This window comes from Echiichthys vipera (genome assembly GCF_963691815.1).
Source record: "Echiichthys vipera genome assembly, chromosome: 19".
NCBI lineage: Eukaryota > Metazoa > Chordata > Actinopteri > Perciformes > Trachinidae > Echiichthys > Echiichthys vipera.
The window spans coordinates 18,858,647-18,872,759 of NC_139844.1; the positions used below are offsets into that span (position 1 = coordinate 18,858,647).

The 14,113-nt window shown below is 39.5% G+C and overlaps 1 protein-coding gene across 1 annotated transcript; it reads left to right on the plus strand.

Annotated features, from left to right (window-relative positions):
- Positions 1 to 7,985: 7,985 nt before the first annotated feature.
- On the plus strand, positions 7,986 to 13,828 carry tbpl1 (TBP-like 1). The gene is made up of 8 exons (XM_083934398.1): positions 7,986 to 8,109; positions 9,432 to 9,519; positions 9,994 to 10,240; positions 10,342 to 10,424; positions 10,869 to 10,932; positions 11,396 to 11,499; positions 12,003 to 12,097; positions 12,333 to 13,828. Exons 3-8 carry the CDS (start codon positions 10,106 to 10,108, stop codon positions 12,413 to 12,415), a joined length of 564 nt encoding a protein of 187 aa, XP_083790524.1. The 5' UTR covers positions 7,986 to 8,109; positions 9,432 to 9,519; positions 9,994 to 10,105; the 3' UTR covers positions 12,416 to 13,828.
- The last annotated feature ends 285 nt before the right edge of the window (positions 13,829 to 14,113 follow it).

Below are 14,113 nucleotides of genomic sequence, written 5' to 3' on the forward strand. Positions count from 1 at the left end.
AGTTAAAAATTGTATGCTAGCTATGAAATACGATCAGCCTGGTTTCATCTTTATGTGCCCTCTAGTGGCCGAGTTTTGATTAATCCTCCTTTAAGAATCATAGTCATGGCTGATCTAATCATCCCTGATCAGGATCAATCTTAAATCAAATTAACTTTGCTGAGTCATGTTCAATAAAACCGGAAACAGTTATGTAGAAAACCGACAACAAGACAGTTGGTCACTTCAGTAAACTCTCTGAACTCCAAAGGAGGACATTGCGAGCCTGTAAAATGCTGATCCCCATGTCTGATGAGTATGGGAGGCCAATATTTTATATCCTTGTGGAGGACGGGGGATACAATATATCTGACACAGCTTTATTGGCTTACTCTTTAATGACTTCCTGCGCAGAGTGAGGCCGAAGGAGATGGAGGGAGTCTAACTTGCTGAGAATCGTTCTTTTTTTTTCTTTTTTTACTCTTTCTTTCTGTTTTTGGACTTTCTTTGAACTTGTTGTGCTCTTTTCTTCGTTACCTGTGTCTCCGCTCCTCACACCACAGGTAGATTCCCCATTCACTTCTCTCGATCTACCACCATTTGGAACGACTGTAAAGTATGCCTCTTCAAAATGATAAGTATATGACCTTGTCCATGTATTCCTTAGTGTACCTCTCTCTCCCCATCTCTCTCTCTCTCTCTCTCTCTCTCTGGATGGCTAAGATGGGTTTCTAATGAGCACATGTTCTGATGATGAAGCCTTTTTCCAAGAATCTTTTCTCCCAAACGCCCGTGGCCTTTGGATGACTCCCCAAGGAGACCATTAATTTAGATATCAGTATGTGTGTGTCTGTGCGTGTGTACATGTGCGTAGGCATGCGTTTGTGTGTGTTGCTCGCATGAGAGTGGGAGATTTTTGTTATTTTGTTTTATCACACACAGACACAAGTATGAGCAAAAGCAGATCAAATAGAAAGTGTGTTGCGCGTCGGCTAACATGCAACAACACCGCACAGCGTATAAAACCATACTCCCAAACTCTTAGCCGCTAAGTCACAACACCCTGTTATCACACATCTCTCCTTCCTATCATCATTCTACACCTTCGCCCCAACTCGCCCCCCAAACGCCACCCCAAAACATCCTTCTATGTCAACACCTCCCACCCCCCATTCCGCCCAAATTCAGACCTTTACCAGTGCCAACTTTAGAGGTCTCTTTGCATGCATGCACACACACACACACACACACACGCACGCACGCACGCACGCACGCACGCACGCACGCACGCACGCACACGCACGCACACACACACACACACACACACACACACACACACACACACACACACACACACACACACACACACACACACACACACACGCACACACACACACACACACGTAGTTACTGCAAAAGAGATACCCACCCTCTCCTCCTACATACATTAACATACATAGTATACATTAAAACACACATGAGAATGATGCATTTCATTCCTGATTGCAACCACGTACACACACACACACACACACACACACACACACACACACACACACACACACACACACACACACACACACACACACACACACACACACACACACACACGTACATTTTATCTCAAAAGGCAACTAGGTGCTAATGCATGTGTGGTTTTCCTCTGTGATTGCTAGGTGAGGTTCAGACGGACTCCTCCACGCTCTTAAAGAGGTTTGTTTTCTGAGCGCTCTGTTTTCTAGTGCGAGAGGAAGAATCCACTCCACAAGGCTTACAGCAATTCCTTCTCTATCCAAACACTGGATGTCTGTCTGTCTGAGGTGCTGACAAAATGACCAGAGGGCCCCTCAGACAGCAAATGTATTGTTTGTACATGTTCCCCAGTAAGGAGTCATAGCCATCATTATGTGTCATGTAATCCCATATGCATTGGTTTTATCCAGTTTTTCATAGATGATTTTCATGTTTGACAACCCTGGATGAAGCATCCCTCCTCTGTTGCTCTTATGAAGCTTGTACGTGTTTGTATGTTTCCGTTTTTAAATTGAGGGTATACAGATCATAAAGTCTCCGGACACAAACTAACTTGACTCCCCTGGTGTAATTATTCAATCATATCAAAATGAAGGTCTGACATATACTCAATAACTTATTAATGTAAATCCCATCTTCGCTAAGGAAACTAGATTTTTTTAAAACTGGGGAGATCTATGTATTAGTTTGATTTTCTGATAAAACATATTCATGGTTACAATTACTTAACCTGTAAACGATCATAAGGAAGCTTGATTTCATCCTGACCCAGCTCCCTCAGGACGATTTCCCTTCCCTTTGTCTGAAAGGAGCAGGTGCTTTATATGCGGACTGGAGTCACACCAGATAACGCTCAATGCAGTGTCATCATTTCCAAAAAGTAGTCTAAACATGGCTGAGCAGGGAACTCCATAACATTTATGCAGGTGCTGTTAATGTTAGGCCAGTAAATCTGGAGTGATGAACGTCGGAGTGATTGTCTCTCTGTCTGAGCTCGGCCTCACCTCTGGAGCTGTGACGGGAGGCTGAGAGGATTTCACTTCTTTGTAGAAACTCCTCTTTTTCTTGTGGAATGTCAAAGTTTTTTGGCCTTGATTGGCTCCGGTGTAGGTGTACATGTTAGACTCCCCAACATTGAGGTGAGTGAGTAGACAGAGTGTGTGAGGTCAGTTGGCACATTGGGGCATCATTTATTGGATCTGAAAAAAAGGTTTTGATTAACTGTCATATTTTTGTGATAAAATGATTAGATAAGCCATGTGATCAATCATTGGTAAATCAAGGTTTTTTCTTAAATGGTAAAACCATATGCGTTATCAAAATGCTGTTGTTTATGTAATTTTTTTTCCATAAAACAACAAATGCTTCCAACTACTTCATATGTGAAATACTATGAATTTTAGTATATAAGTCTAAAAAGATGGGTAAACTTACCTTACTAACCTCTTGGTGAGTTTACAGCCCTGTTTTGATGAATGAGTAATTTCCTCAGACACACTCCACATCAACATCACTTTCTGATGTTTCTGAAGATTTTAGAATATACAAAGAAGCCTGCTGACATGTATTTCTGTATGTGAAATATGTGGGTGAGCTTGCATGCACATGAGACCGGTGTGTTTGCTGTGCCCCTGATGCCTGGCTGACTGGTCCCAGTAAGAATGGGAGCTGATATAAACAGGCTCGGTCATTCCCACGTCTCTGTTTACACTGGGAGACCCCGGAGCAGCACTACCAGAGCACTGGATTCCCTCCGCACGGCCAACTCACACACTATCAATCTCTGTCTAATACAGAAACACTCACTCATAAGTACCCACATATAGTACGTGGGCATGCAGATACAGTATATGTGCATACATGCAAAAAAAATCATCCTAGCATATTTAAAGGTCACATGTTGTAAACAGCACATGTTCAGAAACTGTGCCTTTAAACGAGCCATCAGGACTTCTTTAAAGTAATGTCACAACTATACTATATATATATATATATATATATATATATATATATATATATATATATATATATATATATGTATATAGGAAAAGTACTAATTCCCAGGCTGCAATCAGGGTGCAGAGACACCAAGAGTGTAGATGTGGGAGCATAATATGAGACCTTTAAGGCGTGTATTCCCTATCTTATCCCCTTCCCATACATTTATCATCTTTTCCACCTGCTTCTATTTATTTATTTATTTATTTTCAGCCTTGTCCATGGATTCTGCCTGGCTTCTTTATCTCTCCATCCTTTTCAACCCCCTGCTGAAGAAACTCAAACTTTTGCAATCTGACACAAAGTTCCCACAGAGCATTCAAACTGATCAAGCCACCAAGTGCTGAACTCAGTTTTACAACACGACGCAAAAGACTCTCAAAAGCTTTAACTTTGCTCTCTGAGTCCTTTTGAAATGGGCCTGTGATGTACGCCCAACATAAACAGAACACCGGGGTCCTGACAAACACGCCCAGTTTACAGGCAACAGTGAGGTCATCCCGGCAGAAAGTCTCTGCAAAGACCCATCTGGTGACATGGACGACTCGAGTTTTTAAAAGAAATGGCATTTTGTTTTGGTATGTTTCTGAAAGTTCCTATTTCTTTCTTTGGGGGTTTGGAGAAAACCCTGTGACCTTGTCAGCTTTTTTGTCATAAGAATACCAAACTTCCACATCATCCAGCCATTCAGAAGAAAACAACCTCCATTCACCCTTGTTAGTTTGATAATATTGTTCCACCCAAAAGCTAACATTTTTACTTCATTAATTATTTCTGTCATGTTTCATATAAGTATAAATGTGGGTAAATATTTCGAGTTAGCCAATAGACGACCAATCACTTCAAAACTATCGTTACACACAAACATGCACATAAACACAAATATACTTCCCAGAAGCATGAAAAAGTGATTTATCTCTTGTTTTATCTCAGTCAGTCTCTCTCTCTCTCTCTCTCTCTCTCTCTCTCTCTCTCTCTCTCTCTCTCTCTCTCTCTCTCTCTCTGTCTCTCTCTATCTCTCTCTCTCTCTCACACACACACACACACACACACACGCACACAGAGTAGTTACAGTGATGGACCGTCTATTTATTCTTAGACATATCTGCATCTATTAAGCCGTAAGTGCTCACATCTGTGTGTTTACACGCTGAATCTTATGACCTAATGAGAATAAGAGCATTGTTCCTCTGGGAAAGAGACTGCCCCAGTGATGTGCAGCCCAACAAACTGTAAACATACTCCTGCGCCCTGCGTCAGCTGCCTTCACAACACACACACACACACAAACACACGCACACAATCATTGCTAGTGGTCTGACTTTCCTAACCTGCTCTAAATCTAAACCTTTATAGTAAACATCTTAGGACATCTGAACAAGGCTCTTGTGCAGAATGGATGGGAATTACAAGGCAATATTTCACAAGGAGAGGACAAGGAGGATTAAACGAGAGAGAAAAAAAAAGGATACAATTTGGTAACCAGGGAGGAAGAACAATAACAACAAGGGTGAATCATAAAGAACTTATTTTTCTGTTTTAATTGGGCGCAGGCCAGGAGGGAGACATGTTTGCAGGAGTCAGAGCTGAAGAGCTGGGTTACAGGACGCAAGGCCCAAATGTGCAAAAGCGAGCAATAACTTATGGATGTTAACACGCAAAAACAAATGCATATGAATGTGCACACATACGAACACAGACTCACACACACACATGCACGTAATTTGTTTAGTTTAGACAGCTTAATTTCATAAAGAGTATATGTCATTCTCATCAGTTTGTTTTTTTATTCCGTGTTTTGCAAAGTTTCATAAAGTAGAGCCAGTCAGTAACACAAAACATCATAAAGTCATGATCAAACTGCTTAAAGGTCACAGTCACTGCAGGATGGGACAATGCACAGATAGCATTCATTCACTGAATTCATTCATGAGCCACAGGAGCGGCTGTGAACCCTCTCATTGAAAACACAAACATTCCCAACCGCCTCCAAACTCTACTCCTTCTCCTCTTTTGTAGCCTGTCCAGAATTCCCTGAGGAGCATTTACTGACCAGATGTGCTCATTTTCCTCTGAGATGTTCTAATCCATACAGTTTAAATGTCAATACACGGTAAACACTGAAAAAAGTTACTCATTGTTATCTGGAAATGGTGTTAACATAAGCCTGTTAAGTGTAATATTGGCAGACACCGATGATCACAAAGGCAAATTCGTGGACACAGAATTTGGCTTCAGTCAATGAGCGTTTAACCCTTACTTGGACTCGCAAATTTGACTTTTAATAAATCACTTTTTTTTTTTCCCTTAACATTAAATTATTAGCTCATTCTGCAGGAGATGGTGCAGAAAACCTGAACGTTTCAAAGCTCAAATGTTGCCAATTGTAATTTGTCTTTCCCATCACTCATTATCCACATGGTGGTGCAAGATACCAACTTTAAACCAACTTAGCCTAGTGTCCATCTGTGAAATAAACATGTTCTTGATATCTTTGACACAGGTTTTTTTTTATCATATCAACAATTTATGGTTACATTTGACTGTTTCACCCTGTTATTGAAGCTTTTCCACATAATTTAATGCAGTTAACTAAATGTCATCTGGAGAAAATAAATGTTACCTTTTCATATTGAAACAAATTCAGTTAACACATAATAATTCAATCCACTTTTTCAAAAAGGAAAAATGGCCTGCAATGAGTACATGCTTGTAGGCTACTTTTTTCAGGAAATACTAATATGAATAATATGAATAATATTCTTTTTTTTTTACAAAACTGATTAAACTGAACTCTTCAGCTATACTTAATCTTTTTGCTCATGCTTGTCCTCTCAATGTACTGTTTATTGCATTTAATTTAGCTTTTCACACAGATTCATGTCAGATTAACTAGGCCTACTGTCATTGTGTTATCAATTAGCGTTCATGTGATATGTGATTCTTGAATCTTTTAATGGTTAATTCCATCTATAGCCTATATATTCGCACAGTTCTTCTACTCATGTATATCAAAATCAGAATCATGACCAAGAAAGTGCAACACACACAAGGACTTTCAACAACAACTGACTTTCAAGGCGACATGTATTAATTATATCTGACACAGAAAGCAGAAAGGGATGCATGGACGAAACTCATCCAATTTCAGTAGCTTTCAAGCTGATACAGGTACCCTAGCATCAGACCAAACAGAGCAAAGAACTAATTTACTCTCATGGCAATGACACTATCAAATAAAATCTGGGGAGGGGCATGACACAGGGACATTTCTGAAGTCTAACAGCAGTAGTCAATATATTAATTACACAAGGCCTTTTGGGAAAATCGCGATAACCGACACGTGTTTGTTTTACTGTATTATATTTAGTAATGTGTGTATGTAAATGTAAGTGTCAGAGAATCAGTATTGTAGATGTCTGAATCAATGTTTGTATCTATGTATTGTGTGTAAATGTGTCTGTGCTGTAAACCAACCTCTCGAAGACATTACTGTAAAGCTTTCTCCCTACCTACCTCAATATACATACACAGAAATAGACATACTGCTGAAAACAAAAAAAGGATAACAAAAATGAACAAACATAAACATAAACATCAGACTACTATGTACAGATATAAAATAATACATAAACACAGGACAATGAAATTGTAAACGATATAATAGTGCAATAGTGTAGAGTGCAAAAGGTGCTGGAATAAATACAGGATTAATGATATTACAGGCTGCATTGTAAGGCAAACTCGAACATCAGTAATGCACCTGTATGCATAACTTGAAGCTACATGATCTTGTAGTGTAAGGATATGAAGAATGAGCAGAACACCGCCATCTGGTGTCTAAAGATCGTAGTCGCAACAACAAAATATAATTAAAAGCAGTGGGGTTGCCAGGTTTGTCAGAACCAGTCCAGTAGCCTGCAGGAGACCAACTTGTTTGAACCCATCCCCTCTGACAAATCACACCATAAAAACAAGTATTGCAAAGGAGTTTGACTGACAGTTACTGTTAGCCGTTACAGCTAAGTAAACATGAAAGTTAGCTTACCGATCAAGGAGAACCGGTCACTCAGCTGCAGGATTGGCAAACTCCATTTCACCCAGTGCCAGCCTACAGTAGCTGCCCCGAACAACAGAAAACCCTGGCAATCCGCAATGCCGGCCGCTTAATGGCTGGTAAAATGTAAACAGAAAGTCATTGTCAAACAAAAAAAAAATTAAATATTAATTCAGACTAAATATATATTTTATGGAAAAGCAATACTTTCATTCTGTACCCCTCAAACACCCCGTGGGTGTTTTTTTTTTTTTTTTTAATATAGCTTTTAATGAAGATTCTACATATTCAACCTTCAACTACAAGTATCTTAATAAACATTTTTTCTTTTTTATCAGTGTCTTTTAAAGGCTGTACCCGGAAGTTGTAGTCGTCCTAAAGTTCACTCGGTCACCTGATTTTATTTTGAAAGCTGAAACCGGAAAGTGACTCGCTCGGTCAGTCTGCTGCGGAGGAAAAGGGGTCCACAAACACAACCGTTGAGTGGACTCTCAGGTGGCTCTGGTTTCGGGGGTTTCAGCATCACGGGTCCAGCTAAAGAGGTAGCTAAATAACGAACGCATACATTTCAGATACACACATTTGCCGTTAACACGCACTTGGAAACAGTGGAACTACCTCGTCCTCAGCTAGCCTGCTTAGCTCGCTCAGCTAACAACTTTTCATTCATTACTGCCTGTTCGCTTCCTTTGTTGCTAGCTAACGGGCGTCTGTGTTCACAACATTAGCCGGGCAGTAGTGCGGTACAGTTCCTCTTTGTTTTGCAACCTTTCAGTTCAGACTTGATTCCAAACCACAACAACGCGTTTCGTTAATGCAGTCGTGCTGAATTACTTTGCGACCAATAGTTGACAGCTGGTTTGCTAAGGGTGGCAAGGTTAGCTTAGCTTAGCAGCAGATCCATAAACAATCTCATCAGCTGTGGTACTGGTTATGCGATGCAACTGGGATGTGGCATACGCTGTAAAGCCAATAAACCTCGCATTATAGATACAGCTTCGACAAATTGCCTTACGACTTAACATATTTAAGTTATGAATGCGTTAATATCGCGTGTAGCGTTATCGTTTTCTGTTATTGCTCGATAATTCAGTAGTAACACTGAGGAGCTGACGTCACGTACCAGGCTGTACCACTAGCTAGCGTCAATGCACGGACACAAAGATGCATAATTAGTAAACCTGCTTCTATGTTTCTTTCTGAAGTAATCAGTATTTTAATACAGAATGGGAAAAAACATGGTTATTATCCAGGAAGTAAAAAAAAATAAAATCTTAAATAAGGTGCGCGAGTTGTCGTTGAAATGATTGTTATCCTGTTAATTCTGTTATTGTAAGATTTATGTTAAATAATGATCCTTTCTGCAACCTTTGTCACATCACACACAGGTATACAACTCCCACTCAAAATAGATCTATTTTTTGGTGTTTTTGAAAATCTATTTCCTGTCAAAAAGTTGTATGTTATTAATCTTTTCTTATTATTAGCTAAATTCTATATACACACCAGCATATTTGCAAACCAGAAACCTAATCGTATTGTTTTCATGTCTTGCTTTAACTCCTACCTGGACTCACTAAAGTATTGCACCAACTGTAAAGCTGTAAAAACCAAAGCCATTTGAATGAATTTGATCTGTGATTTATGTACATCAATGTTTTGTTTTATTTATGATATATGCGCTACCTCAAACGATGTTATTACTATTGTTATATTCTTTGAAGATTGAACCGTAATCGCAGTTAGTTATAAGTCTATTTGTGTATATAAAGTTTTAAAAAAAATATATCAATGCATGGTCCAAAATAGCTTAGAAGTTCACTTAAAGAATATATAATTGAATAACTTGTCTAATATGTTGTAGAAGCCCGTGGGAGTCCTGTTTTGAGTCACTCTGCTGTATCTGAAGAAGAGGGGAACCACATAGCTGGAGAATTGGTGCTGCAACTAAGGTGACGAGTTAAGCTACCTTCATAACATATCAGTGCTTTTATTCAGGTGTAAGGACAGCATTAACTGTCCCCGTGTGCTAGCTGATTTCACTGTGCAAGCTAAAAGCTGTGCTAATTTCACTCATGTAAACAATCAAAACAAAGGTGTTTTGGACAATAATGAATAAGGGTATAGGACGTTGAATCCCCTTACATACAAGAGGTGCATGGGTGTTTTTTTTTGTTTTTTCTACTTTATTGAAATTATCTCTCTGTTATTGTTTGTAAGTCCAGATGTCTCATTTTTTATTTATTTTTCAACAAATGGAGTCTTAGCCTTTCACTATCATTTTATTCTGTTTACATCTTATTGAGTTTCAGTCTGTAATTATTTAGTTTTCTATATTTTTTTCATAATTGAGTTTCAGTGACCTGGTGAGGTTTCACTTTAAGCCAAAATACTAATACATCCTTGGCTTTTTTTCCACCTTCCAGCTCATCTTTCCTCCTTGTCCGTCCGTGAAATGGAGGTGGGGATGGTTGCGTTGATGATAAATGTGTGAGGAGAAAGCCCCCGTGGTCCTCTTGCTGCATCCCACACTTCCTCATGGATTCCAGCAATGATGAGGCACTTGATATCATTATCACCAATGTGGTGGCAACCTTTAGGACCAGGTGCCACCTTAACCTGCGCACCATTGCCTTAGAGGGAACCAATGTCATCTATAAGCCAGAAGTAGGGGTAAGTAAGCCAAAGGCTGTTAAAGGGGAAGGAAATATATACATACAGAGATATTATGATGGTGGCAGCATTAAAATGTTCCACTTTTTAATTGTTTTTAGAAAGTCCTGATGAAGCTTCGTAAACCCAAGATAACAGCCTCCATCTGGTCCTCAGGGAAAATCATCTGCACTGGAGCAACAAGGTAGATTCTCTGCACATGAAACACACACCAACCATTAACTGACTTGAAGTCACCAAATAAAGTCTGCAACTGCACATAACAAATGGAGTTACTGGTTTCTAAGGGCCATTCATTATCTCCGGTGATGTCTTCTTATTGTTGGTGCGGTAATGTTGACGTCAGCTGAATGTTTGAGCCAGATCCTCCATCAGCTGCCAACCACGTAGAGGCATCACCATTTGCCTCACCTGTCACAGATACAATGCTGAGATTAGGAGCTAGTGATTATCAATTTTTTGGGCAAATCGGCCCCAACAAACCAGAGCGGGGAATGACTTTGGTTTGTTGGTGCGCAGAACTCTTAAGGTTGCCAGTTTCTGCGTATGTGTTGCGTGGCCAAACCATATACAGTATGCATACCCCTGTTATTCTGGCTCTCACTCTTTGCTCCCCTCTTTTGTTCAGCGAGGATGACGCAAAGCTGGGTGCTCGCAGGTTAGCACGCGTCCTGCAGAAACTGGGCTTCAAGGTGAGCGTTACTGTTGGTTAGCAGCATCATAACAGATGCCACTTTTTTAACATTAAAAAAAGTTTGCATTTCAGATTGTCTAGTTAAGGTTCAAGTTTTGCGTGGAATTACGCATTCAAACTGGAACCATCTGAAAGAGTAATTGAATTGTAGTATTGTTTTAGACAGAAAGAAAAGTTTCAACATTCACGCTATACAAAACACGTCCCAAAGGAATATGATTATAATAATATGTAAATATTGACACAATAATTAGGCCTATAAGATTGAAAGCAGTGTTTCTTTAGATTGTTTTGGTTTATATTTGTTTATGTTTCTGCAATAACTAGAGTGAGTACAATGAGGCTAACTTATGGGTATACTTGCCATCACTGCGGCCATAAGACCAAGATTGAAAGTGTTCTTTTTTTAATGTGATTGTGTGCAAGTATAAATGCATTCATATGTGTGTTTTTCTGTTCAGGTGAGGTTTTCAGCCTTCAAAGTTGTGAATGTCCTGGCAGTGTGCTCCATGCCGTTTGCTATTCGGCTTATAGACTTTACTAAGAAGAACAGACCCATCGCCAGGTAATACACTATTATACATCAGAATAATGAAAATCATCACCATTATCAGAATCCATATCTGCCTGAGCAGTATTTAGAAATAATTCATGGTACTGGTTGTTCCTCCTGTAGCAGACCTTACCCCTCAGACTGCAGTCCAGAATCTTTTATTGTGCTCATTTTGGTTCATTATTCTGAGTTATACATTTTAGTCTCATAAGGAAAAATTCAGATCCCTGTCATAATTACCTATCATTGTCATTTATATTGGTTTAATACAAGTATTATGAAGTTAATAGCCCTGTTTTTGAATTTAACATTTGCAAGGGCAGGATGACCTCTAGTGGTGAGAGCCCCTTCAGCCTTTTAGTATTCTTTCCTCTGATTCACTTCATGTGACAACATGTGAAGTACTGGCGTCCTGTAAAAAAGCCCCAAAGCTGCGTATGTAATTGTTTTGAGATACATGCGCTGAAAGCCTTTACTGTCCAATATGTAACCATGTGTTTGTTTGTGTTTGTCAGTTATGAACCAGAGCTCCACCCTGCTGCCACATACAGGATCAAACACATCAAGGCTACCATACAGGTGTTCTCTACTGGCAGCATCACAGTTACAGGTACCTCACACTTGCATGCTCTCCCTCCCTCCCTCCATTACACACAGCCAAAGGGTACACCAGCTTTGTCGTAAAGCACTATTATAGTCTGTTAAAACCAGAAAAGGCTGAACTTTACCAAAACAACTGTTGGGATGGGGTCAACAATTCTCAATTTGTCTGTATGTGGGATTTTTCTTTTTTCTTGTACTCAAAGCTTGTTCTTATGCTCTTATCCCAACTCTCCGCCCCTCAGGACCAAATGTGCAGAACGTGGCCACAGCTGTTGAGCAGGTCTACCCGCTACTGTTTGAGTGTCAGAAACCCCGCTGCAAATAAAAGAAGAAAAAAGTCAAAGACTGGGGGGAATGAAGGAAAGAGAAGGCACGCCTGATTTTGTTACAAGAGGAAGCAACTTATCCTTGGATTTATTCGCTTGACTTTATCGCTGTGCGGCAACAGCCACAAACTTATAACACAATCAACAGACTGGATGGCACGTGGATTTAAAAAAACAACCCTGGGTGTGAAGTCTTAAAATTTCCCACTCACAAAATCTTATTGTTGTTGTGGATTGTGTGACTCTTGTGATGTTAAAAGCCTAATCTTGCAAGTATGTCTGCAAACATCGTATCGTTCGGCAGAAACTGCCCCTCCAAACCTGACTGTCACTAAGGAGGTGGTGCTTTCTGCTCTAATTTGCTCTGGGTGTATTTGCATGGACACAGGAACACCAGTTGTGAACAGTCTAACCATTTTAATGCTTAACAGTTGTGACCGTTGCGAAGAGTCGGTATATTAACACTGAGAAGCCTCACTTTTAACCCTATATAGAAGTCGTCCCATTTGCCACTTTCTCTAGAAAAAAAAATCTCCGTCCAAATTCAAGGTATTCACTGTATTACCCGTATTCTTGCCCAAAGAGAAAATACAGCAGTCAAACCACAGACTGACTGACACACATGCGCACACAGTAAGAGCAGGTCCTAATATGTATGAATCTCAGATTTAAATTGTTATTGATTGTTACATTTGCTTACTTGGTTTTAATTGCCAATTCACTATATATTTGTTCAGGTTTCTCAGCTGTGGCGTTGGATCAGAATACACACATTGTGATTTCATTTTGTTTTAAACACAAGGCAATATGAGCAGTTTTGTCTAGTCTGGAAAATATACAGAACAAGACCAATGCCCTAAATGTTTTGGAATGTAATGGAAACTCTTTAATGGTTTCGGTTTATTTAAATTTCCAAGTGGCATATTGTTCTTGGTCTCTTTCACTTAACACAGCTGCTGGTTAGTCCTGGCCTACAGTGGTGCTGCAACAAGGTGAGGCATTAAAATACGTTTTTTAAAGTTATCAACACTGTCCAGAGCCAGCCTTGGGGAACGGCTGTAAAGCCACAGGACAAAGTAACAGAAACTACTTGGGATATAGATTGTAATGTTTAAGTCAATAACTCATAATTACATAAGCAGCCATTCAGTTAATGATCTTAGCATTGTCACTCGTCAAGAGCTTTGCTAGACCATTCATTTGAATTGTTGAAGCAGCATAAGACCATGCACAGTGTTCAAAGAGGCCATGCATTAGCCAGTGCCTGAAGTGTCTAAAAACAAACCCATCATAGAATATAATTTCCCTAAACAACAAAAAAACAGTGGTTACGTGTTTTTAAATAGGAAAACCTAATAAGAGGAAACTTAGATGTATGTGTATATAATAAATCTGACGGCGGTAATGTTGATAATGTCTCAAGTATGTGAGATTGGACTTTTTGAACCAGGTTAAAGTTGTTCAGAATTTTGTATTTTGTATAAAAATAAAGGTTCATGATAAACTAGGCCACACCAAGATGACTGTTCACTTTGTTTTACTCGCATTCGCATCATTTCCTCTTTCTGTCTGCGTACGTCCTGGTTACAGGTGGAGTAAAGCGCTTTCAGTGGTTAACCAAGATTTTCACTGTGACAGACTACAAATGCATTTCTACATTTTCCAACACAAAATCAATGATAAGGAGAGGTATCAAA

Coding starts and splice junctions, on each gene's coding strand:
- tbpl1 (XM_083934398.1), top strand. CDS start 10,106: ATGGATTCCAGCAATGATGAGGCACTTGATATCATTATCACCAATGTG. Junction 10,241..10,341: donor TCTATAAGCCAGAAGTAGGG/GTAAGTAAGCCA, acceptor AATTGTTTTTAG/AAAGTCCTGATGAAGCTTCG. Junction 10,933..11,395: donor TGCAGAAACTGGGCTTCAAG/GTGAGCGTTACT, acceptor TTTTCTGTTCAG/GTGAGGTTTTCAGCCTTCAA.